General features: G+C 43.9%; 1 protein-coding gene across 1 annotated transcript in view; it reads right to left on the bottom strand.

The window, feature by feature from the left end:
• The window catches only part of GPATCH3 (G-patch domain containing 3), a 66,094-nt gene that overhangs the window by 23,293 nt on the left and 16,740 nt on the right, over window positions 1-26,061 (bottom strand). Inside the window, exon 2 of the mRNA XM_085647713.1 lies at window positions 2,928-3,373. Coding sequence (XP_085503839.1) covers window positions 2,928-3,373 — 446 coding nt within the window. The remainder of the gene's footprint in view (window positions 1-2,927; window positions 3,374-26,061) is intronic.

Genomic DNA, 26,061 nt, shown 5'->3' with positions numbered 1-26,061 from the left:
ACTATGATTAAATAATATAACATGAACGTGCATTTGCAGAGCTATCTGAGGCAGAACTGAAGTGCATTGCAGAGCTATTCATAGAGGCCCGGCCCCCCCTGTTTCACACAAGCACAGTCAAGAGTGATCTAGTTGTGTTCATTGGCAGAGCTCTGCATATCTATTTGTATAAACTAGCACATACCAAATGAACACACCACCAGAATTGAACTCCTGCCAAGTGAAATCAGCATTTTCTCTTCTTCTTTAATGGTAGTACCCTTCATATCTTCCTCACCACCTCCCGATTTCACTTGTTTCCAATATTCTAGCCAGAGTTATTTTAAGACTTGACTACACTTGCATATGACCTTGAGACAGAGTGTATTTCTAATAAAAGAATGATTTTTTTTTTTGCAGTTTAATAGCGTAAACTCGACCTGAGCGTATTGGCGCGCTTTAGATGAGCGCCAGTTACATTACTACAAGGACACGTTCATTTATCTCTAACTGTAGCACTATTGGCAGCTGCACGAAAAATATCAAATGATATGTGAACCTTTGCAGAGCCTGCAGAGGGGACATTATTCTGGCAGACGCCGATACAATATTAAGGCGATCATTGTAGTCTTCAGAATGAAAACCAAGGTTTCTGCTAGAGGTACATCAGGTGCCTCCCTGTGACCCGCCTTAGGCATTCTCTGCTACACATGGAGCGTGGCGCGGCTGAAGTTGCAAAATTAAGTAAAACAATGTGTGGCTCACTGTGACAGTTGCTCCTTACACTTAGTTAGGCAGCGCCCTTCCGTACCAAATAAGCACACGCCTGCAGTTAACTTTATTATGCCAATGTAGATCACGCTCTATGTCACTGCATGCGCTTTCCTTTCCTCGCGCCTCCACCTTCACTTTCTCTGTCTGAGGTTTTTAATCTGCTACTGTACGCGCGCCTCTATCTTGTCCCCAGTGCAGCGCTGCCACACTTTATGGCGCAGGAACATTAAGCTGATTAATTGCCCAGCCAAAACACGAGCACCATAGATGCCTCATTGGTGGTGGAATTGGAGAGCTTTTCGTGACCTTTTGCAATGGAGGGAGCGTTCTTCAGCAGAAATACTGACTTTTAGCGTGACTTCTAATCCCGGTCACAAAGAGCTTTACGTAAAGCCTTCAGCATCAGAACATTGAGGCGGCTACTTTCGCTTTCGAAAATCAAATGTATTTTTAACCCCCGCAGAGGAGTCTGAAGTTCTGGCACTAATGTGATGCAACTTGATATGTGCAGTGCCCATGCCGCCCGCAATGTCAAAGGAACAGTTAAGTGTCCTTTTACAATTATGAAAGATAAACTGTAGCGACGACGCTGAGGCGCCGCTGCAGCTTAAAAAAAAATGCGCACAACGGGCTAAATTAAGCCCGAAAAATAGGCACTGGCCAATTGAGCATTTTCTCACACAAATGGGAAAGATATCGCCCATTTGTGAGAGAAATTGCCCAATCTGTGTCAGACATCTGGTATGAAAGGGAGTTTTAATCCACTCTGCATACCAATAGAAACGTGCGCAGTCGGCAATAGTAGCGATGAGAGTCTGCACTTTCTGCTGTCACAATGACGCCGCATTAGAGACAGACCGTCAGCAGGCAGACAAGTTCTATTCCAATATTTAAGTGCAATCTGTATGCAAGCTGGGCAAAATAACACTCTAGCAGTGGTGGCGGGCGCTATGGCTGGCAGTGCTTTAATTTGACCTCAAATGTAATTGCCTCGCTCGCGGCGGTCCCAAAGTTCAACTGCTTGCTGAGACTGAGTGACGATTCACTCCCCAGCCAATCACTGGCTAGAGTCCAGTGAAATCATGGGCTGCTAGCCAATCAGAGGCCTCCAAAGGCTCCCGGCAAGCTTGTATGATAGGCTGTGGGCACACTGGAGCTCACAGCCAATTTTCTTTACGTGATTTAACGTCTACTTGTCCGACATTAAATCTTCTTACCCACCAATAAAAACAAGCATTGGCATAGCCAATAGGTCTCGCCTTTGGGACCTTATAAGTGTTTAGCCATGCAGCAGTTGCATAACTAAATACTTAGAAGGTCCCAAAAGTTAGACCTATTGGCTATGAAAGTGAAAGTGATTGCGATCACCATCAAACATCAAAGCGGCCGCGAAAGTGAATGTAATCGCGGTAAAGCACGGCGCCCGCGCCCGCGCACATGCACATGCACTGTAGCTCTAGGCTGGCCTGGTAGCACTTTTTGGTGCCCTCTCAATAAGTCTCGCCAGACCAGTGCATGCGCTGGGTCAGGCGAGACCTAACATGGATCGGGAATCGGGCGATATGATTCCCCCACCCCTGATTCCGACCAGAAGGCATGCTCTCATTGTAAAGAGAAGAGGTGCAGTTCATCCCTGCACCCAGTGGCAGGCACATTAAGGTGCCTGCCACGGGGTGCAGAGATCAACAGGGGGAACCATAGGTGCCCCCTGGGGGACCACAAAGTCTACTTCTGACAGCCTTTCAGTGTCAGAAATGCCAGCACAGAAAGGCTTTCGGAATCCAACATTGTAATCCCTCGGGCGGAAAGAGCCGCCCTTGGGATTACTGGGGGCTTTCCAAACTTCCGACGGCTCTCTGAAATAGAATAGAATCCAGAAAGTAATCAGCCCCAAATCCTGAATCTAAATACAGGTAAAGACATTCTTCTTAAAGATCACTTGTGCTAGGTTTCTACTATTATAATTAAAAGATTTAACCAAGACCTACAGCCCTTTGACCCAAAAGATTATTGAAGGATAAAACAAACCTTGCAGCAAAGTTGGGCAGTTACAGTTTAGTGCCCGATTGCAGTGTGTTGAGCATTATAACCCAAACTCACTGAATGCTTTCTTTCACACCTTACAATGCACTACTATGCCATTCTGTTGTCATCAGACCTTTGCTGAACCTTACATCATCAGAATGGGACTCTTCTCCTGCATCGCTCTTCTCATCCTCTAGTTCGGCTGGTTTGCCATCATGTAATGCTGCACCAGTGCCGAGCTCCCAATCCGTGGTTCCCATTGCATGAGGTATCTCCTCTCCTGAGGCAGTGTAGACTCCTTCCTCCTGCTCCACAGTCTCAGAGTCCTGGTAGTCAAAGGGCACTCTGCCGTATCGCCTGCTAGAGCCAGTCCGAGGGAACTGAAGCTGCAGTTTGGTGATGAGGCGAGGGGGGAGTCGGCAGGCCTTGATGAACTCTAGGAAAGTCTTTGTGGGGGTACCAACATTACCCTGTGGCATCAAAGCTGGTGGGTTCAGCTCTGGCATTCTCTTCAGATCCAGCTGGGTGAACACTTCGTTCTCTGCCTCCTTACACTGCAGCTGCTTTTTCGTCTTGTATGGAAACTTGCTGGGATCTAGGAACAGAACAAAAGATGAGCATCTTTTTATGAAAACATGTACGTCTATAAACAAAGTTAAACTAGTGAGTCTCATTGCACTACAGGCCTCTCAGTCTATACAAAAAAGGTAAACCCAGTTTTACATCCTGCTAAGAGCTTTAGCTCTAGGACAATGCAATACACGAGGTCAGCTAGACATACAGTGCGGTTTTCTTGCTAGTCCCAAAAGAGATCCCCATGGATGACCAGAGTGAAGACCCTCACTAAAAGATAAGGGGTATTCTGGCAGAGGATGTCCAATCAGCTAATACAGCAAGTGCTCGGTGTCTTTGAAGCACTGCAAGAAGACAGGACTGTGATGCAAGGAGTGAAAAACACCCTGAAACGCAATACTTTCCCTCAACCAGAGAAGTCAAACATTGCATTATATGTTATGAAATAGAAAAAGTTGCTTTTAAAAAATAAAAATGATGTAATCATTTGTACAACAAAAAATCTGAGCTTCTGCTCTTAAAACATCACACATGCTACTGAAATCAGCGCCACCAAATGCAACAAACCACTATCAATGAAGTGACAGAAACACATAGGAAAAGAGTTATGGAAAGCTACAAACAAAAACTGGGTATTTTTAAGTCTTGCCTACGCAGCTCTTGTGCGGTCTCTTCGAGACATGCTGTATTCAAGTATGAACTTTACGTTCAGCCAATTTTCTGCCCATCTTTTCAATTGGCTCCTGTTACTGTCCTTTGTAAATTATGACTTGATTCGCAAATAGGCTTTGCAGTCCCTCCTTAGTACCACTCATCTGTTACCTTACGTGAGGACAGCCCCACTTACATGTGTCTTTACTCTCTAGGTTTTATTAGCAATTAGTGAACACTATTTAGTTCATGAATATCTTGCTGAAGCAGGCACGACATGCTGCTCGGGTGGCCACAGCATTTCTTTTCCATTTATTTACTTTTGTAGCAATCGTTGCACGCTACGCTTTAGCTTTAAACATCTGAAGCTAAAGCGTGGTGTGCCGCCATTGCTACAAAAGTCAATAAATAGAAGAAAAAAAAAGTGCGGACGCATGTGTTTTCTATTTATTGACTTTTGTAGCAATGGCAGCACGTCGCACTTTAGTTTTAAACATCTGAAGCTAAAGCGCAGCGTGCCGCAATTGCTACGAAAGTTAATAAATAAAAGAAAAAAAGGCGGGCGGACGCCGCTTTGTTTTCCATTTATTTACCTTTGTACCAATCGCTGCACACTGTGCTTTAGCTTTAAACATCTAAAGCTAAAGTGTGGCGTTAGGAGAATTGCTTTCTGCAGTCTTTTCTTGCGCCTGTGCAGTTTTACATCTTCCTCTGTCCTGCACCCCGGAATTCCAAGTGTGCATCATGGATTTGAGCAAGACATCAGCCGCAGCAGCAGGCTAAGCTCTACCGTGCTTCCTGTGTGCGAGCCTTGTTGCTTGTAAATAAATACGGAGGGCCTGGACCCGGTCCTGGGGATGAGTTGTAGTTTCCATTATTGCAGGGTGCAGTACCTTATATGGCTAATGGATGTCCACAGGGACACCTAGTAACAGGAGGAGGTATTGCACACTTTCATGCATTTCTTTTATTAGATATGCTACTGCTAGGATATTTTTTTTGAAAAAAAGTCTAATAAATATTCTCATTTGGAACGCCAATAGCTCTAAATTTAATTAATGCAAGACCTATTGCATTGCAAATGCTCGTTTCTTAATCCCTTTGTTGCATTATGAGGATAAAAGAGGACAGCAAGCAGGTTTCATACATATGTTCACTCAGATTCAAAGAATAAGCAGCACAGGACCGCAGCCTGGGAGGTAGCCTTTTCAAAATATTGTGCCTGATGGACAGCAATCATCTGGCGTGATGGTTCCTCTAGCAATTGAACTCTAGAAGCACAGAAAAGGCCCTTGAATTGGATGTGGCTGGTGCTAGGGTTGAAAGGATTAAAAGACCAGAAAGGCATGGGCCATGCAATTCAGACAGAAAAACCCGGCGATTAAGGTGGCAGCAAGTTTTCCTAACAGCTCTGGTTCGACTGGAAGAATGCAGGAGAATTTAATAAGAAATCAAGATTCTTTATCTTGGTGTAGGCCATGAGGAAGAAACCTTCTTTCTTGCTCATGGTCAAAACGTCAAGAAGGTTGTACCCCGAACTGCATGTGGACTCTTAGCCAGCTGACGCACTCTGCCTGTATTCGGGGACACGTCAGACGACTGCGCTATGTTCCAGTGTTTGAAGTTGACCATTCAAGTAGCAGAAAACTTGCCAGATCTCCTCTATCCAAATGAAGGGCAGAGCAATCCACGGGTACTCGTTTGAAGCACTACAGTGCAAGTTTGCTTAAGGTGTTTGAGGGCAAATGAAAGAGAGCTTGGTTTAATTCTCGAAGAGTAATGACTTTATAATAATTAAAACAAGCATTGGCAACGCCAATAGGTTTCGCCAAGGAGGGAACTACTGGCTTTGGAAAAGTGTTTTAGTCTTGTTGTACACCAGTGTGGCTGTTCTTCAGCATGGCTACAAGTTAGTGGAGTGGAGTAGATTGGGGTACAGTGTTAGACTGAGTGGGGCAGATTAGAATAGAGTAGGGTAGATTGGAGTGGGGTAGACAGGAGTGGATTGGAGGGGAGGGGAGTGGAGTGGAGCTATGGTCGTTAGGCACCCATCTCTAACATCTCAGTGCATATAAATATAGGATGCCAAAAAGCATTTTAGTTGGAATACATAGGAGAATGAGGACTTCGGCACAGGTTTTTACGGAGGAATGGAGTCGTTTCTGCACTGCACAAAACTGAAGTGCTTTAAATGGCCACATACTTTGTATGTGCAGAGAAGAGGCTGAACACACACAGGACTGTGGACACAGATTTTAAGGAGAATTGGATTAACTGCAGCGCTGCCCAAAATTGAGGCACTTTAAAAAGCTACAAACTGTGGTTGAAAAGACGCAGGTGTGTCCAAAATGTTTATGTAGCTTAGTGGAAGTCTGGCCTGAAGCATGTGACTTAACTGGTTGTCTGGAAAGGAGGCCAGTTTCAGACTAGTGCAAGCTTTAAAACTGACACATACTTTGTATGCCCAGAGAAGAGGTGCAGCCTACAAGCAAATGCAGTCAAACTGGCAGCCTTAATATTTGATGCCATTTGTTCGGTGCTATAAAAGGAAGTGCCAAATTCCAAAACAAATTAAGGCAACAACAAAATTGTAGGACAAAAGTTAAGTGACCCAAAGGTGCAGCATAGTGGAAATGATAGTTAGAAAAATGAGGAGGAAAAAAGTACCTTGAATCACAGCATGAGCAGTGGAAGGACACTAGTCAAATGAAAATCAATTAGTACTTGGCCCATGCTCCAGAGAAATAAAAGAAAGCAATGTGAGGCATATGGTGGTCAATTAGGAGGCAGCTAATAAGAATGGCAATCAAGCTAGCAAATGGTAATGGGCTGGCTTCAAGCCCTTTAATGTATACAATACCCCTTGCAGCAACAGCGCATGTGTGCTGTTAGGCGAAACCTAAAAACCTCCACAATTACCTGAAGCACTTCCTTAGAGCTGCTAAAAATCTCATTTATTGCCTCAAAGTCACCTTTGTCTCGGGTAAGAAAAAGTCAAAGGACTTCTAACCCTAAACGTATACTTTAGTTAAACTATACTTCAAACAAACGCAGCTTTCTTCCAATCATCCAAATCCTCCTTTCTATCCCCACCATGGACAGGTGTCTGAACACATCTCTTTCTGCAGATACCAATGAAGCATAGGTGCATGCATGTAAATCAAACTTCGCTTTCCACTGCTTTTTTTCCACATTTGATCTGCGAATTATTTCAATGGAGAGTCCATTCTTTGAATGCTATATTAAGGAAGAAATGATGTGACAAAAATGCAGCAACCACACAATTATCCAAGGTAGGTGAGGTTAGACCGCATTGTTCTGGAGTCAATGTCTTTATTAACTCAGACTTTACTCTGAATTGCGTACATCTCGAAGAAAAGGTGCTGTAACTGTAGCAGCGCATGAAAACGGCGACTGCCACAGCACTGTAAAGGCCCAGACTACACTGTCTTCTTAGCTGGGTCACTTAATCCGGGCAAAATGTAATGCGAACCCCCCCCCCCCCCCATCCCCCCAAACACCCAAAAAACAGACTGCAGTTCTCAATGGAGCTCAACTTACCAGGCCACAGATGCACCTACATGCTTGTGAGTTACCTCCAGTTTGTGATTTTCCCATTTGGTCTTTGTCTGTTTCACTGCAACAACTACATGCCCAGCACATTACATGTATAGAACAAGCATTTGCAATGCAATAGGTCTCGCATTTGGGAGAGTTACAGCTATTGGCATTGTAAATGATCATTTATTTTATTTATGTATTTATGTTTAAAACCTTATGCGTTTAGATATGCAGCACATTATCCATTACTTCTGCGCAAACCCACAGATCGAGAGGTGCACTGCAGAAGGAGTATTTAATATACTGGAGCAGAGGAAGAGAGCGCAGTGTACAAAGATGTCCCTTTAAAGAGGCTGCAATGGCACCAAGCCACCGATAGATGCCCCTTGTGAAAGCTGCAAGGGAGAACCTTTGCCGCTAGGTGTCCCTTCTTGTGGTAAAGCAGCTGCAATACCAATTCACAAAAGAAATAATAACAAAATACCCTATTGATGTGTTTTCATGACCTAGTCCGTAGGTATTAAACCACAACACATGCAGTAAAGTATTACTGCGTTTTCGAATGCAAAAAACAATTGATATGCAAAAATCCAATATATATATATATATATATATATATATATATATATATATATATATATATATATATATATATATATATATATATATATATATATATATATATATATAGTGTCTTGCAAAAGACCTTGATGTTTTTAAATGTAATAAATGAAAGGACGTGCAAGTAAAAAGGAGTGCTGCAGCACACAGGCTTGTGTATTTTATTCCCGGTTGTTGGTCACGGCCACTTAAGCTCTTATGTACCCAAGTGCTTTTGACATGTTGCTTACACCTTGTGGCTCACTGGTTAGAGGCGGCAGATCCGTAAGCAGAGAATCGGCCAGGGACCAGGGTTCAATTCCTGATGCGGCAGAGTCGTGGACCAGGGTCAAAACGGACTCGATAATTCTCGCCTCGGTACCTACTCTAACCAGGAACACACTCGGCAACTCTGGGCATTAAGCTTGCCTCATCTCTACAACGGCCCCCCACAGACGCCGGGGATGCCTGGTTTCACCTTGGAGATACCCAGAAAGGGACCATCTCACAGGGATAGCCAGGACGGGTTCCCCAGCGGTCTATAGCGCCGGGACACTTCCGAGTAGCTGTGCGCTGAATAAATTAAAATAACATAACCTTAACCAAGAGCCAATCTAGTGTACACAAAACATACCAAAGTGGGTTCACTCTTTACCCAGACAGCGATGTACCTCCAGACTGCTGAGTGTCTGAAGGCATGCAGATTAATTCTGACCTGCGACCTGTACAGCCCGGTTAGTGCTTTGACTGCAGTGCTATTCTTTCTTTTCAGAGGTGTGAGGGCTTAAGAGTGGGATTCTGTAAATCTTGCACAAAATTCCCGTTTGTGTGTCAAGCAAGACACCCACGTTGGAAGTGCAACACTAGTGCGTCAGAGGGCACGAGTTACAAGACGTCAGTGGAGCCAGACACCAACCAGGCGTCAGTGGAGCCAGACACCAGCATTGCCTAGTGTCAGCATTGTCCAGCATCAGTCTGCGCTCATGCCCCGATGCTCGAGCAATGTACCCAAGTCGAGTTGCAGTAAAAACCTCCGAAAATTAGACGAAACATCACAAAAAGAAATTGAGGAAACTTGGAAATGTATCAGTGTTATAAACGTTATGTAACTAAACAGGAACCCAGGGTTAGGTCAATGCGCTAAGATCGAACATTAAAGGCTATTAAATACCGCCGCCCACTTTTCAGAGAACACCTGACAGTACAGATCATGTACGGGCAACGCCAAAATATAGAGCAAGCACGGGAAAATGCAAAAACAGGCAGAAGGAACAAAAGCTTGTAATCGGTGCAACATGCTCGCTAGTGACTGGCACTAGTAGCACTGGTTATTAATTGCTGCAGTGCCACAGGCTGCTACTGGAGGTCCCCATTTCTAAATTCATCTTTAGAAAATCACTTCTAATAATAGCCACTCCACGTGCGGATATTATCCAATGTACTAAAGTGACACGCTCCCAGGAGTCTTAAACTATATTTTCATGATGTGTGTTGCATGATTTACATGCTAACCATTTTTATGGATGATCTCATGTACCGGCTCTTAAAACCAAGCCAACCCACTGGCTGCGCTCTAGCTATTAATTTGCCGGCTCGCCTGCTCCAGTCACTGGAGCCAGACGCCAGCACTGACTGCACTGAGTTGCAGTGCCTCACGCCATCACTAGAAGTCCACAGCACAGTAAACTATCACTGATTGCAGTACAGCACGTCGTCGCCAGAGGTCCCTGGAGCTGGATACTATCACTGACTGCAGTTCAGCAGGTCGTCACTAGAGGTCTCACTGCCAGACGCCAGCATTGGCTGCAATAGATTGTAGGACAACAGGCCGCTCCTAGAGGTCCCTGAAGCCAGTCGCTAGTACTGCCTGTAAACTATTGTCATGCCGCAAGTCAATCTACTCTTAGAAGACACACAAAAAAGCCTTGAATGCAAGTCAAGCATTGCTGTGCTGTCTCAAGTTTTGGCATCTGTCGAGTACCACGACCACACTAGTTGGGACTCGAAAGCAATTCTTCATTACAGACTATTCCACAAAAGAATATGCATAAACAGACGGATAAGGGGTAAATAAGAAGAAAGTCAGTCATTTGCATGCGGTGCTGAAAATACAGAGAGGATGTGCTGTAAAGGGCAGACAATAACAAACAAGCTGTCGCCATTTCGCACACAGCAGCGTGTTTATATTTGCATCGCACTTTCACTTTAAGTGAAAGCGTGATGCAAAAATGAACACGCTGCTGCCTCGACGGATAAGCACCCAGAGTGTGCCGGGATCCTCCTGTCCTCCCCGGGACCCCCTGCGCCTCTGTGCTCCGTGCCTTCCCGGAGTAAACATGATCCGTCCCTCCACGCCTCCAAAGATAAGAAATATCGCCAGGACAGCCGGCAAGCAGAAAATCCAGTCCAGATGGGCCGGACGAAAAGGAGACAGGGCGATAACAAATAAGCCTTATTTCCAATCGGAGGCCAGCGTTTTGCATAAAGGATGACACCAGCCAATGGGATTGATGGGCGGGGCTTCAAGTCCCCTTCTGAAATCTCCTAGATCACAAGAGGTCTCGCAGAGCGAGCTGAGCGCATGCGCTTCAACGCTAGGCGAGACCTAAAAATAGCAGCACTTGTTAGCCCTAGATTTGCTAGTTGGTTTAGTCCTGGCAAACATTCCTTTGTGGAAATATGAATTTTTATGGTCAATTGTGTCCCCTATCTTAGACCCCAACGGCTCCATGTACATGCTATAAGTACATGTATGTTCCCTCCAGTTCCAGCTATAAAGACGCAAATACATGTGCGTCCAACGTCAACATGCCCTCTTTCAGATCCGCCATGAATGGGTCGAATATTCCATTCCTAAGTATGAAAGGCCACCGACTTTATGTGGTTCACTTTTCTAGTTTTGTAGTTCAGGCGAGTAGGCCCTGAATTCTGCCATCAAGCCTTTTTCTGCTTCTGCCTCTGAAATGCTCCAGCTTGGACCTGCATCCGTGTCCATGAACTTTGTCTTACTCCCTGCGCGGCTAACGGTGCCTGACGCGGCCTGTTGCCTGCCAAAAACTGTATTCAGCCTTCAAGTTATCTGCTCCGCTCCTCATCCAATGCATTCCTGTCTAGTAGTTTAGGTAAACATCCTTCCAGCTACCGAGCAAAGGGCCCGGCCTCGCTGTCTTTTTGCAAGTAATTCATAGCCCCTGTTACTATGGAAGATTCCTGCCCCCTCGCATCGCATGTAGACACATAGACGCTTGTACACGCACTAACAGTCAGTATAGAATAGGATCTGTCCGAGAAGACCTTTCCTTCCAGATAATATAGTTCCTTAAACACAAGATATCAGATATGATTTAGGACTAGGTTGTCCTGACACCCCAGACTTCTGTCTCCACATGTAGGGCCAAATGTCAAGTTCCCTTCACCCTCTAGTTGTACGTCAATCACACGTCATGCGGCTGCGCGCGCATCTCTGCCAAATATTTCTGCTGACACTGCAGGATTCTCTTATGGATCCACCCACTTGTGACATCATTTTAAATGACGTTTCTAGTATACGCCTGTATTTACGCCTATTTTCATTACGTATGTGTATTCTTATCTGTATTATCAGCTGTTACGCCTCCTGCATCTGTCTTAATGCAATGCTTTTTATATATATATATATATATATTGTTACTTGCCAATAATGTATTGCCTATCCCTTCCTGAACCTTCGTGGTGATGGAATAAGATTGCCTGGTTCGAACTATAATTCCTTTGTAAGGAATAAAGTCCTTTTTAGAACCTCTAATACCACGGATTCTGCCTCTTATTTTGACTGAGTTATTCTTACTAGACTTTACCGCATAAAAAATAGTACAGGTAATTTAAATATTTACCACATAAATTGGCGCCCGAATAGGGACACTTTCTCATCTCACGCGCCGGAGGTGCGTTGCAGGCCCGGTCTCCTGCCACAGCTGGACGGACAAAAACGCGTACCCGCAGGATTTCCTGTATCTCCCTCCGGCCAAGCGGGGGTGACTGAGGCTGCGATCAACACCCAGACGAGGCGGTGAGAAGTGCGAAGTATCCCGACCAGAGCCTAGCTGAGAGAGCAAGATCCGAGGTATACAGAGGCCCACCAGGTTCCGAAGTTCCGAGTCGAGTCGAGTCCAGTCCGGTCCAGTTCAGTTCAGTTCAGTTCCGAGGCCTTCCGTTCCGTGCTACCCGGTGAGTACCGTTGCTGGGGAGGCAGTTAGACGTGCACATTAATTCGTGCCGGTCCTGACGGGTTTGGGTACACAGATCCGGTCTGCACTGTATCTGTACTGTTTAGCAGTATATCCAGTATGTTCATGTATATAATTCAATATCATCTAGTATTAGTATTATGTCAGTAACTAGTTTTCTTCTAATTATCATTGGTCGTTAAAAAGTTAAATGTTAAATGTTAAATGTTTTATGGTGTTCAAAAATTGTGGTATGAATGAGTGTTTATTATTGTGTTTATTGTATTCATTGTGTTCAAGTCCGGTTCAAGTAAGAATCAAGTAGCAAGGTTTAAAGATGCCGTTCTTTTCAAAATTAAGACAGATCAAAACTAGAAAAGGAGTACTCGAAGAAGCTGTTCCCATTCCACCTAGGGACACTCCAGGGTATTTTATGTATCATAAACATGGCCTAGATGCCGTATTATATCTTGACTTATGGGTGGACTACACCAAGGATCTAGCAGAAAGTCAGAGGTGGCCCGCAGCTGGGACATGGGATGCAGATTGCATCATGAGAGTAGAAGAAGAATTATGGAAAAAGAAAGCCAGACAGTCACAGAAAGATGCTATTGAGTTATGGCGTAAAGAATCGCATAGGCGCACAGAGAAAGCGCTCAGACTGGAAGAGAAAAGTAGGGAGAACTCAAATAGAGCCCGAGAAAACGTATTAGTTGAGGAAGGTATCCGAGTAAAAACAGAACAAGTAGACAGACAACGAAACACTCTTATGAATGGTATGTATCCTCTTTTGGCCGAAGGTTTACCTAAGGCCACCCCGGAAGTACCGAAAGATTTGCCAACCCCATTACTCCCGATTAAAGCACATCCCAAGACCGCAAAAGATATTTTCCTTTCCTCCTATTTAGACGATGTAGCTCCAGAATATGTTAATGGTCCACCACACACGCCACCTGTCGATGGTGCTCAACGCCGAGATCATCCGCCCCCACATCCGCAACAACAAACTCCTCCGCACAATCCCACAGGTCCATCTGTTTCCACCGCTTTTCCTGCATCCACAGTCTCTACCTTACACCCCACAAATCCTTTTGTGCCTAGCACCTCAGAAGGTGCGACAGCAATTTTTGCCACGCCACCATCACGAAGTAAATCGTCTCTTAGAGATTTAGCAAACCAACGTACACCCCAAATAGCAACGTCCGACATGTTTAAGGAACATCTTGTAGATTGTAGATATGATCCAGTGCCCGGTAAAAATGATAGAATGCTGCTATCATCACTACGTATACGACGGGCTTCACTATATTTAACGACGCTACCAGGAATGATTAAACATTTAGACAATATATATCGCTTTGTCCAAACAGGGCAAGGCCCTGAAAGTATTGACGAAGCCATGGAATACCAGAAAGCGGATATACAGAGACAACTGTTACGTTTCTTCATAAACTGCTTGATCAGAGACAGAGATAGGTCCGAGGTAGACCAGGATGAAATGCAAGTACTTACCCGATGGGGTCAGAATATATCCGAGGGAAAACATGATAAACAGACATGTATAGCAGCTATGTGCCGAAAGATCCGCAAAGAAGTAGAACGAACACATAAAGCCAGAATGGAGGCAGACAAAACTGAATCAGAGGGAGAGGAGGAGGAAGAATCAGAAATGCCCACAGGACAATTAGAAACGATAGCCTATGTAGGTAGGGGAAGACCTTGTAACAATACCAGATACTTTAATGACCCGACACGTCCGATACGTCCAGAATATAACAGACATTTTCAAGCCCCTATGTTAAATACTAAGTCCCCTGAACACTTATTCCAGGCTGCTGATAAATTACTCCGAGATCGAAGGGGGTATCATATGCTCGATTCTATGGATGAACAAGAATTAGCCAGGTCAGCGGTACAATGGGCTGACAGTTCTGAAAAATACAGTGATGATGCGTTGGCACACACGTTTTTGAATCTTACCCCAGACGAACAGCGTTTAGCTGGTATATACATGATACAACACCTCCTTATATTATATAGAAGCCAACACTCCGATCCTGGTCCCCTACCTGATATACTGATAGAATTACTCACGAATAAATGGAGAGGTTCAGGTACTGATTTAATTAAAGAAATTCTAGAATATCGACATCAGTACATTGTCTTCGTATGCCCAGAACATGTTTCAGTTCCCCCCAAGTTGGAAAGAAAAACGTATCACATAGACAGACAGAATCCCTTACGCGAAGTGCACCCAATAAGAGGTGAGGACAATAATTTTAAACGCGTGTTTGTGTACGCGCCCATAACTAAAATTGAATTATTAGAAATGAAGAAAGTAGTACCTAGCCATGACAAAGACCCAGCAGGTTTCCACCGTGAGATAAAAGACATGTTACTCATGGGAGAGTATACTTACCCTGACATTATGAAAATATTAAAAGTCCTATTACCCGCCGGTATTTACGAGAAACTCAAAGAAAAGGAATGGGAGGTGGGAGACCAAAAGATAGATTGGACAACATTAGAAAACGAAGAAAAGGCCCGAGCTGCAGGTTCAGGGCTTGGGGAAAGGACTACAGCATTACCAGGATTATTAGTGCAGGTACTACCACGTTTATTAACTACGAAAAAGGAAGATTGGGGTGCAATCTCAGCCTGTAAACAAAAACAAGATGAAGACACTAGTGATTTCTATTCCCGATTTGAAAAATGTTTTAGTATTAATAGTGGCATAAAAGCAAGTAGTGAGTCGTATCCACATCTGTTTGTGACAAAATTAGTTGAAAATTCCCTGCCCCAAGTTAAGAGTAGAGTATTAAAATTCGAGAGTACTTGGCAAGGTAACACACCGTCACAGATGTTACAAATGTTACAATATCATCACAATAGAATTAGAGAAGAACAAGAACATGAACAAAAACGTATGAAAGACACGAAAATGAAAATGCTTGTTGCTCAGTCAGTTCCAGCTGACGGTCATAAAAAGGGTATGACACAGTCCAATGATTCAGTAGGTCCTGTTAGAGGGACATGCAACTATTGTAAACAGCCAGGTCATTATATACACGATTGCGCAGTTTTGAAACATAATATCTCTACGGGTATAACAAAAGAGACCACGTCCGCCTAGACAGGATCAGATCCAACAACAAGTACCTCAGAATATACAGCCTTTGCCAGCTGCACAACAGACCGAACCACAACAACAGCCACAGCCTATTGCTGCAATACAAAACACGACACAACAAATGTACCAGTATGCACAAAATGACTATCCAGAGTATCAACGCTACACATGAAATAGCCTAGAGAGGGAAGTTGGCCTACCCCTTATCGAGGTTCCCGTAGATCAAGAGGGTCCTTACGTACAGAGTCAAGTATTAGGGAAAGACAGAAAGTTTCTACTCGATACAGGGGCAAGCAGAACCACTAATCAGTCACAGCGAAGTCCCAGGGGCACCCCTCTCAGGCTCACAAAATATTTCCCTTGGTTTTTCAGGAAAGCCTACTATTAACGAAGTATCGCAACCACTTGCATTTACAGTCGGTCCATTAACACGGACTACAGATCTATTGCTTACGAAATCATGTCCAGAAAACTTGTTAGGTATAAAAACATTGAAGGCTCTAGGAGCTGTAATATGTTGTTCTCCGGAAGGAGTGCGACTCTTTTTGCGTTACTTTAAGGGTCACTACGTGTCTAGAGACATGGATCACCGGTTACAGAATCTACCTGCACATTTATGGGCACAAGGCCCCACTGATGTAGGTTGTATGCACATTACACCATATCGAGTCACACTCAAAACAGGAGTGGTACTACCACGAATGCGACAATACAAATTACCGCCAGATGCTGTTGTGGCTTTACTGCAAATCATTGACGAGCTCATCGCACAAGGAGTGGTTGTAGAAACCGACTCCAATATATGTAATTCCCCGATAATTCCGATTCTTAAACGAACTGATCCAAAAGCACCACCAGTATATCGATTAGTTATTGATCTGCGAGAATTAAATAAATGCATTGTACCACAATACCCCGTGGTCCCAGATCTCTTCATTATTAACGGCCATAGATTCAGAAGCAACGTTCTTTACTGTAATTGATCTCAAGAACGCTTTCTTTAGCGTCCCAATCGATCCGGAAAGCCAATATTTGTTCGGATTCAGTTTAAATGGACGAAGTTTTAAATTCACACGCGCACCTCAAGGATTCACAGAAAGCCCCAGCATCTATAGCCAAGCACTGAAAAGAGAACTTGACAGTATTCACATGCCAGCTAACACTGCCCTGCTTCAATACGTCGATGATCTGCTGATCACCGCACGAAGCGAACCTGAATGTGAAAAAGCATCACTGACGGTTTTACATTTCTTAGCCGACAAGGGGCACAAAGTGTCCCCTTCGAAACTACAATTCTGTGTCCAGCAAGTTGTGTACCTAGGGCACTTGCTGTCCAAATGGGGGAGACAGCTCACACCTGATCGCATCCAGTTAATTGTAAACATGCCACCACCCAAGACACAAAAGGAGGTACGGGCCTTCATAGGCCTCACTTCGTACTGTAGGCAGTGGATCCCCCAATATGCATTTTTAGCTAAACCACTCATTCAGTTGACAACACAGGAGGCAGCGACACCGACTGTCCTCCCTTGGACTCAGGAACATACACAAGCTTTTGAAAACTTAAAGAAAGCTTTATGCCAAGCACCTGTTTTAGCAACGCCATGTTACAGCAAACGTTTTACACTTTTTGTTACAGAACGTGAAGGTACTGCTTTGTCAGTACTCACGCAGGAACAAGCAGGATCACACAAGCCATGTGCTTATTTTTCTAGTACATTAGATCCCGTAGCTCAGGCTCTTCCTGCGTGCCTGAAATCAGTCGCAGCAACAGCTTTAGCAATCAGACAAAGCGACGCCATAGTGTTAGGACATCAATTGACAGTACAAGTACCACACGCAGTAGAGGTTCTCCTGAACCGGACCCAAACACAACACTTGACTATAGCAAGACTGACGGGTTATGAATTAACATTATTCCAGCCACACATAGAAATCAGACGTTGTAGTACATTAAATCCTGCCACACTTTTGCCATTAAATGGAACAGACCCATTGGCACATGATTGCATTGAAGTTATTACTATTACGACGAAACCCAGACAAGACTTGACAGATATTCCATTATCAGATCCAGACCTGACATTATATGTAGATGGTTCATGCATGAGAACAAATACAGGAGAGTTAGTGGCCGCTTATGCAGTCACAACAGATACTGAAATTATTGAAACAAATTGTATCGATACCTTGTCAGCTCAAGCAGCAGAGCTCATCGCTCTGACACAAGCCTGTATTCAAGCCAAAAATAAGAAAGTCAACATATACACAGATTCACGTTATGCATTCGGAGTCGTCCATGACTTCGGCGTACTTTGGCGAGAGAGAGGTTATTTAACTTCTCACGGTGCCCACATCCAGCACGGTCCCCTTATTCAAGCTCTGTTAGATGCAATACATCTGCCTACTTCAATATCTATCATGAAGTGCAAAGCCCATACGAAAGTGACGGACATTATTTCTCAGGGTAACGACCTAGCTGACAGAACAGCTAAACAGACTGCTCAGAATCAGACTCATCCAACTGACACGACAAAGACAATAGTTCCGACACCAACACACTGCATGACAGTTAAGGATCCCACCCTTGATGTAATTGACATACAGACACATGCTACACCAGAAGAAATAAAGAGATGGACTGAATTAGGAGGGATCCAAACGGATCAAGGATGGATGACGAAGGGAAAATCTATATGGTTTCTCCCCGACTCAATGGTTCAGGTCATCATTAACACAATACATAGTCCAGCGCACCTAGGAGAGAAAGCTATGTTAGACAGTATTCAAAACATTTGGTTTAATAAACACTTGCGAGCAGCAGCTAAACAGAAAGTACGTACCTGTATGATTTGTTGTCAGTTCAATCCAGGAAAAGGCGTACCTGTAGACCAGGGTGGATTTCAACCCCCCGATCACCCTTTTGAAGTCCTCCAGATGGATTATATCCAGATGGAACGTTATCGAGGATTCAAATATGTCCTCGTAGTTGTATGCGCTCTTTCCCGGTGGACAGAGGCGTATCCCGTCTCAGATTACACTGCCCCGACTACTGCCAAACAGTTAGTTCGAGAATTCTTCCCACGGTATGGTTTGCCCCGTATCGTGTACTCAGATAATGGCCAGCCGTTCTCATCCGAGCTAATGAAACATGTTTCACTTCTGTTAGGCTACCAATGGAAATTCCACTGTGTCCGACATCCCGAGGCAGCAGGTCTAGTGGAACGACATAATCAAACTCTGAAAATTAGACTGTCCAAAGTATGTAGAGAAAAAGGTGTCGACTGGATAGTAGCCTTACCAGTTGCGCTCTTTTACATGAGAATGGTAGCACATTCTCGAACAGGGCTATCCCCGTATGAGGTGATCTTCGGCAGACCACCAAATATGTGGGGGACGCCTATACCTCGTAAAATCACTGATGTTGACTGTAATATGCTGACAGATTACCTGGCTTCCTTGATGTCTGCACTACAATCTTGTCGTTCACAGGTAGCTGCAGCTTTTCCCGACAACACTGAGGTGAAGCCCCACGACGTGGTTCCGGGGGACCTCGTGTTTGTGAGGAATTTTGACAGGAGGAGCCAGCTGGAGCCTCGGTGGCAGTCGCCGAAGCTCGTCTTATTGACCACAAGGACAGCCGTGAAGATTGAGGGACGTAAAGGGTGGTTGCACTCGAGCCACATCAAAACATTTTATGGACTACCGTCCGACGTGAACCCTCAGCCCTGCATTCCTTCACAGACTGATTCAAAACTACCCCTGGTTGAAAAAACCAAGAGTGAAAACTATAAACTGAAACTAAGGTCTAGCAAGTCAGACAATTTGATTGTTTAAGTCCTCTCCAAGGTGAATCGGTTGAATTTGTCTCTGACATGTATCCTCTAGACCGAAATAGAGAGAGAAATAGACAGAAACATGCGTACTGTAAATCACTTCGTAGTCACTGCATAGTGACATTGTTAATTATGTTTTTTCTAAGTCTTCTGATTATTATTTCCAGTATATTATTACACATGTATTACCCTATTTCCAAGCGTGCTTTCAATGCTACTGCCGAACATTCTTTTAGCGAATTACCCCCGCATGAGTTGTCCTATAGATTTGCGCTGCGCAACAACACCTTCATTAGTATGTTACATCATTCTCATCAGATCAGCAATGCTACAAATTGTTGGATATGTGGCCGACTTCCTCCCTATCAGAAATACAAGGGAGTTCTGCCCCTCTTTCCGTATCCATTCACACACAATGGCTCCTGTGGAGCATGGTTTAGTTTGATTAATTCCCTAGATTCAAATACAGTAATTTATCAAGACAATTGGGTATGGGGAAACCTGAACCTGGTTTTGCTTAAAGTCTGCTACCCTAACAAGGAGGGACTTCCCAAAAGAACAGGAACTGATCTAGAAAATGAAGTATATGGATTAGGTAACTTTACACTTAATCTCATGATCCTGAATGTTGAATCCGAAGCCACATCAGTCTTGCCCACTAGGTCAGTATTTCCAGTTAGAGGCGAATTATGTGTAAGAAAGAATGGTTCAATACACATGGGCCATAGTAAATGTACCACTGTAATAGAATTCAGTGATAAAGGCGAGTCTACATTTAGAGCTTCTCGTCACTCCTACTTCATCTGTGGTCACACCGCATACATACGCCTACCCCTAGATTGGGATGGTACCTGTTACATTGCATTCCTTCTGCCACCTGTTTTCCTAGCCCCGCCTGATTATCATAGGAACACCCATTTAGTACACAATAGACAGCAGAGAGATCTCCCGATTGTCGACTACACTGAAACAGCATGGGAGAAATACACAGATTTCAATAAAGGTTTCTTTCCCTACATAGGTACAGTCACTAATAGTAAGCTGATACGTAGATTAACTAGAACCCTTGAAGCAGTAGTGAATGAAACTACTTCCGCCTTGGGCAACTTAACAGAGGAGCAGTCTGCGATGCGGATTGTTGTTCTCCAAAATAGTCTTGTCCTTGACGTCATTCTGGCCGATAGGGGCGGAGCTTGTAGGGTCATCGGATCAAGTTGCTGTGTTTTCATACCAGAAAACGCGCCGTCAGTATATAAAGCCATAACTCGACTTCATAAGATCGTAAGCCAGATACACCAGAATCCAGGCACCTGGACTTGGTCCGGTTGGTTCTGGAGCGTGTTGTCAGCCTGGGGATGGAGGATCCTATCCTTCCTAGGTATTGGCTTTCTCATACTATTCAGTTGCTGCTTGTGTCTACAATGTGGGCCAGCGATTTGTGGTCTATGTGCCACATCGTGTATCCCACCTTCAAATTTTCATTCGAGATCCCGGAAGAAGAAAGAAGAACAAATGATGCTATATGAACAGATCGATGGATTGATGAAGATGGATATTTCATGAGGGTCCGTAGGGGACAAGGAGGGAATGTGGAAATATGAATTTTTATGGTCAATTGTGTCCCCTATCTTAGACCCCAACGGCTCCATGTACATGCTATAAGTACATGTATGTTCCCTCCAGTTCCAGCTATAAAGACGCAAATACATGTGCGTCCAACGTCAACATGCCCTCTTTCAGATCCGCCATGAATGGGTCGAATATTCCATTCCTAAGTATGAAAGGCCACCGACTTTATGTGGTTCACTTTTCTAGTTTTGTAGTTCAGGCGAGTAGGCCCTGAATTCTGCCATCAAGCCTTTTTCTGCTTCTGCCTCTGAAATGCTCCAGCTTGGACCTGCATCCGTGTCCATGAACTTTGTCTTACTCCCTGCGCGGCTAACGGTGCCTGACACGGCCTGTTGCCTGCCAAAAACTGTATTCAGCCTTCAAGTTATCTGCTCCGCTCCTCATCCAATGCATTCCTGTCTAGTAGTTTAGGTAAACATCCTTCCAGCTACCGAGCAAAGGGCCCGGCCTCGCTGTCTTTTTGCAAGTAATTCATAGCCCCTGTTACTATGGAAGATTCCTGCCCCCTCGCATCGCATGTAGACACATAGACGCTTGTACACGCACTAACAGTCAGTATAGAATAGGATCTGTCCGAGAAGACCTTTCCTTCCAGATAATATAGTTCCTTAAACACAAGATATCAGATATGATTTAGGACTAGGTTGTCCTGACACCCCAGACTTCTGTCTCCACATGTAGGGCCAAATGTCAAGTTCCCTTCACCCTCTAGTTGTACGTCAATCACACGTCATGCGGCTGCGCGCGCATCTCTGCCAAATATTTCTGCTGACACTGCAGGATTCTCTTATGGATCCACCCACTTGTGACATCATTTTAAATGACGTTTCTAGTATACGCCTGTATTTACGCCTATTTTCATTACGTATGTGTATTCTTATCTGTATTATCAGCTGTTACGCCTCCTGCATCTGTCTTAATGCAATGCTTTTTATATATATATTGTTACTTGCCAATAATGTATTGCCTATCCCTTCCTGAACCTTCGTGGTGATGGAATAAGATTGCCTGGTTCGAACTATAATTCCTTTGTAAGGAATAAAGTCCTTTTTAGAACCTCTAATACCACGGATTCTGCCTCTTATTTTGACTGAGTTATTCTTACTAGACTTTACCGCATAAAAAATAGTACAGGTAATTTAAATATTTACCACACCTTTACCAAACATTGGCAGCAGTTGAAGCACCAGTCAAAAGGATGTGAACCTCCTCACCTTGCTCATGATCCCTCCTACCCAGATTCTTGTTGGGGACCGTGCATGCCTTGTCTACAAGCGTAAAGTCCAATACTGCACCAGCAGCAAATACAAAAAATGACTGCCTCTTCCAAAACCGGGTACGCTATTAAGAGTACACACACGTGCAGGTTGGAGGTACATGTACCAACTCTGCCTTTCAATTGCATCTCAAGCCTGAATTTGGCAGAGCCGATCCCCCAATTATGCCAGTACCTTTTACACGCTCTACCTGAAACACTAGGATTTTTACTAGAAACACTATACATCATGCCCCACTTTACTCATCTCAGAGTTTCCGGCTATCCTGCCCAACAACATAAAAAAAAAAAAAAAAAGAAATCACTGTTGAAGTTTCAGCCATGCATGTCATGGAAACAATGGCAGGGAAACTTGATGACTTTAGATAACCTTCCAACCTCTGTGCCTCCTTTTTTAAGAGTCTTGGGCTTGCAGAGATCTGAAGTCCCCTTATTGGGTCTCCTCTAAAAACTATTAAGGAATGACATGGGTCTGAGAAAATACCATTTGTGTACCAGCTGGTCTAAAAAGGACAGCGTACTCCGCCCAGTGACCGAAGGCCAGAAGCAGCGCACTTCGCATGCACTGACACTGCACTGTTCTCGCACTGGGTCCAAATTAATAGTTTCAAAATGCAGAGCAGACCATGAACATTAACTATTCACTCTTTCTTTGCCACCAGATCTGAGAATTTAGTGCAGGGCTGGAATTCACTAGGAGCAGGGCTTAGCAGATAGAATTGCAGCATATTGATCAAAGTGCACTGCGCAAACTGTCAGAACCAATAATTGACGAAAAACTAGGTTTGTTAAAGCTTGCAATATTGTTCCATTTAGACGCACCAATGCTCCCGGTGTGCCATAATACCACCACAGTAACGTTCCTCTGATTCCTCACACCATAAGATGCCCTTTGCAAATAAAGTTGATATTTTCATAAAATGACGAATATACAAGCAAATATCTTCACCAGTTCATCACCAAGGTTAAGATGACTGGAGAATGTTAAGAATTGAAGAGACGATGAAGACCATTATCTACCACTGCAGCTCAAACTTATCGTACAAGATTTGACCCTGCACAAGGCTATAATGCCACATACACTTCGCCCTTATGTTCCTCTGTAAATATGTATACTTGTGATAAATAGAATACAATGCCTGGATCTGTGACTCAATCGCATTTCTTCAATTCCAGTCCTCTTTATGTTAACCAACCAAACATATCACAACTTCTGCACTACAGCTCATGTTTCAGCATCCAGTAAACACAAGCATTGGCAAAGCCAATAGGCCTCACCTTTGGGACATATTGGCTTTGCCAATGCCTTTACTTGAAACTGTACAAAATTGCCAAGAGCCTGTGCATCATGGCCATAAGAGAAAAAAGAAATGAAATCCAGTATTTGTAAAGCACACAATTACCCAAGGGTGTCAAGGTGCTGGGGGCCCGGGCTTCTGTAAATATTAGAGTCTTCAGTTTCTTCCTGAACGGAAGGAGGCAACTTTTGGATCAGAGCGGACCAGGAAGCCTGTTCCATAGTTGCGGGATAAGGACCGAGACGGCTCGACCGCCTTTAGTGGTGTAGTTGAACCATGGACAGTTTAGAAGGCCCTCAGTAGAGGATCTTAGTTGCGGCAGGGGGCGTTCCTTGATATATTTAGGTGCCTGTCCATATAGGGTCTTATGTGTAATGCAGAGGCCTTTGAATTTAACCCTCTGCTTGATGGGTAGCCAGTGCAATTGTTGCAGTAGGGGTGACGCCCGAGTGCGCCTTGGTAGCTTGAAGATTAGCCTGGCAGCATCGTTCATCACCACCTGAAGTTTACCCAGTAGTGAGTCGGGAAGTCCAATGTAAAGCAAGTTCCCATAGTCAAGACGGGCCAGGATCATGACAGCCACCACTGTCTGCATGGTTGAGAAGGAGAGGATGGGGGATAGTTTCCTCAACTGCCTGAGTAATCCCACACAAGTCCCGAACACCGTGGATACTTGATTGGCCAATGAGAGTTTGGCCACCGGAGCTGGGGACGGAGAATCTCCCAGCTCGTGTGGCCAGTACTGGGGGTGCCAAGGGCTGCTATCATTGGTGACAGCCAGAACCTCAGTTTTATCCGGGTTGACCTTGCGTGAATTGTCTGTCATCCAATTTACCACAAATCTTAGAATGTCTTTCACTTGTGTGTGGGCCTGTGGGGTATTTTCTATTTGTAAAATGATTTTACGTGTTGTCCGCATAGTTAAATACCGGACAGTCCATCAGGGCTAGGTCCTTTATTAATGGTCTGAGGTATATGTTGAACAGGAGAGGAGACAGCGCTGACCCCTTTGGGACTCCACAGGGAATAGACACCCTCTCTGACACCCAGTCCCCCATCTGGATTTTTTGGGTGCGGTCTGTCAGGAATTAAGTAATCCATTGGAGGTTTGCCCCTCCAATACCTGTACAATATCTGCATTTATCCACATCTATTTTTTGGCCATATTATTGGTATATATCCATATTTATTTAGTGTTTTGAGAATAAATGGAGCCATAAACTGGGATAATTCCACATTTAACTCTTGAATGTGCACTCATATAGATGCCTGTCACAATTCAGCAAATTAAACAGTCACGTATAACAAAACATTACACTCACAAGTACATATTAGCGTTATACTACAAATATAGGTTAACATAAGCCTATTTAAGGAAATCTCATCCTGTTTTTTTTTTTTTAACTCTCCATGCTGCATCTGCTCAGCTGTTGCCTAGAATTCCTGAAAGACAGCATGGAGAGGCTGTCACAAAAAGCACAATTTTCATCATTTTTCCGCTTATAAATATAAATAGACAGGAAACACAGTGTTTTATGTCTGTATTTATCAGTAAGAAATCTGTAAAAACAGAAAACAGACTACCACACGGAACATGACGTGGCGGTTATTAGGTAGGGGGGAGAAGCACCTAAGTGAGTGAGCTGGAAAATGCAAGCAGTCTCATGGAATGCTTAAGAACAAAGAAATAGAAGGGGTTGCTACAGGGGAGGGACAAACACAAGATGGATAAGTTGGGATAAGGACAGTCATATAGTAAGAAGTAAGCAAATGACAGTGACAAAGCCAACCAATCTTAAGCAATAGGTGGGCTGTAGGCCTCTGTAAATTACTGGTAGGCACATAATAGGTCTCTTGCAACCAGACAGCTTACACTGTTTGTAAGCTTTGGGCTAAAAATGGGCAGGGGCCACAGCTTTCCAACACTGCCTGAAATTTCAACTCTAGAGTCACCAATTCTGGCAAGGGGTTTGGATTGAGAATTATGCGTCAGTGTACTGCCTTCACCACTCATAACTTTCCAACTTAGTAGAAGACCATTGTAAGGCTGATGGTATTACACAAGAAGCCAGAAATACAACGTTCAAAAGACACAAAGCCACCCTCCTAGAAATGGTGCTATCGACCTAGCAAAGATAGAGGCGCACAATGTTTAGCGATTTATGGTGTATATCATTGCTTGTTTTGGATTAATGTTCATTGCAGTCACTACGTGCTGACAAAAAGTCATTACATTTTAAGTAATTAATCCATTATAAGTAGGGCATCTGGTTTTATGGTATTTATTTTGGGAACATTTCCGTCTGTATTATCCATATTTATTTTGTGGCCATCTTATTGGTATTTACCCATATTTATTTTGTGTTTTGTAAACAGATGAGGGGATAACTCTTATATTTCTGCATTTATTAAATGGATAAACGTGGACTCATACTTTATTGCCTGCCAGGTTTTAGCACATAAAAAAATACTAAAATAATAAACCCACATTACAAAAATAGTTCAATAACTTAGATGTTGAGAT

This window comes from Triturus cristatus, chromosome 3_2, assembly GCF_964204655.1.
Source record: "Triturus cristatus chromosome 3_2, aTriCri1.1, whole genome shotgun sequence".
Lineage (NCBI taxonomy): Eukaryota > Metazoa > Chordata > Amphibia > Caudata > Salamandridae > Triturus > Triturus cristatus.
The sequence above is the reverse complement of the archived record's forward strand: the minus strand, read 5'-3'. Positions and strand labels throughout refer to the sequence as shown.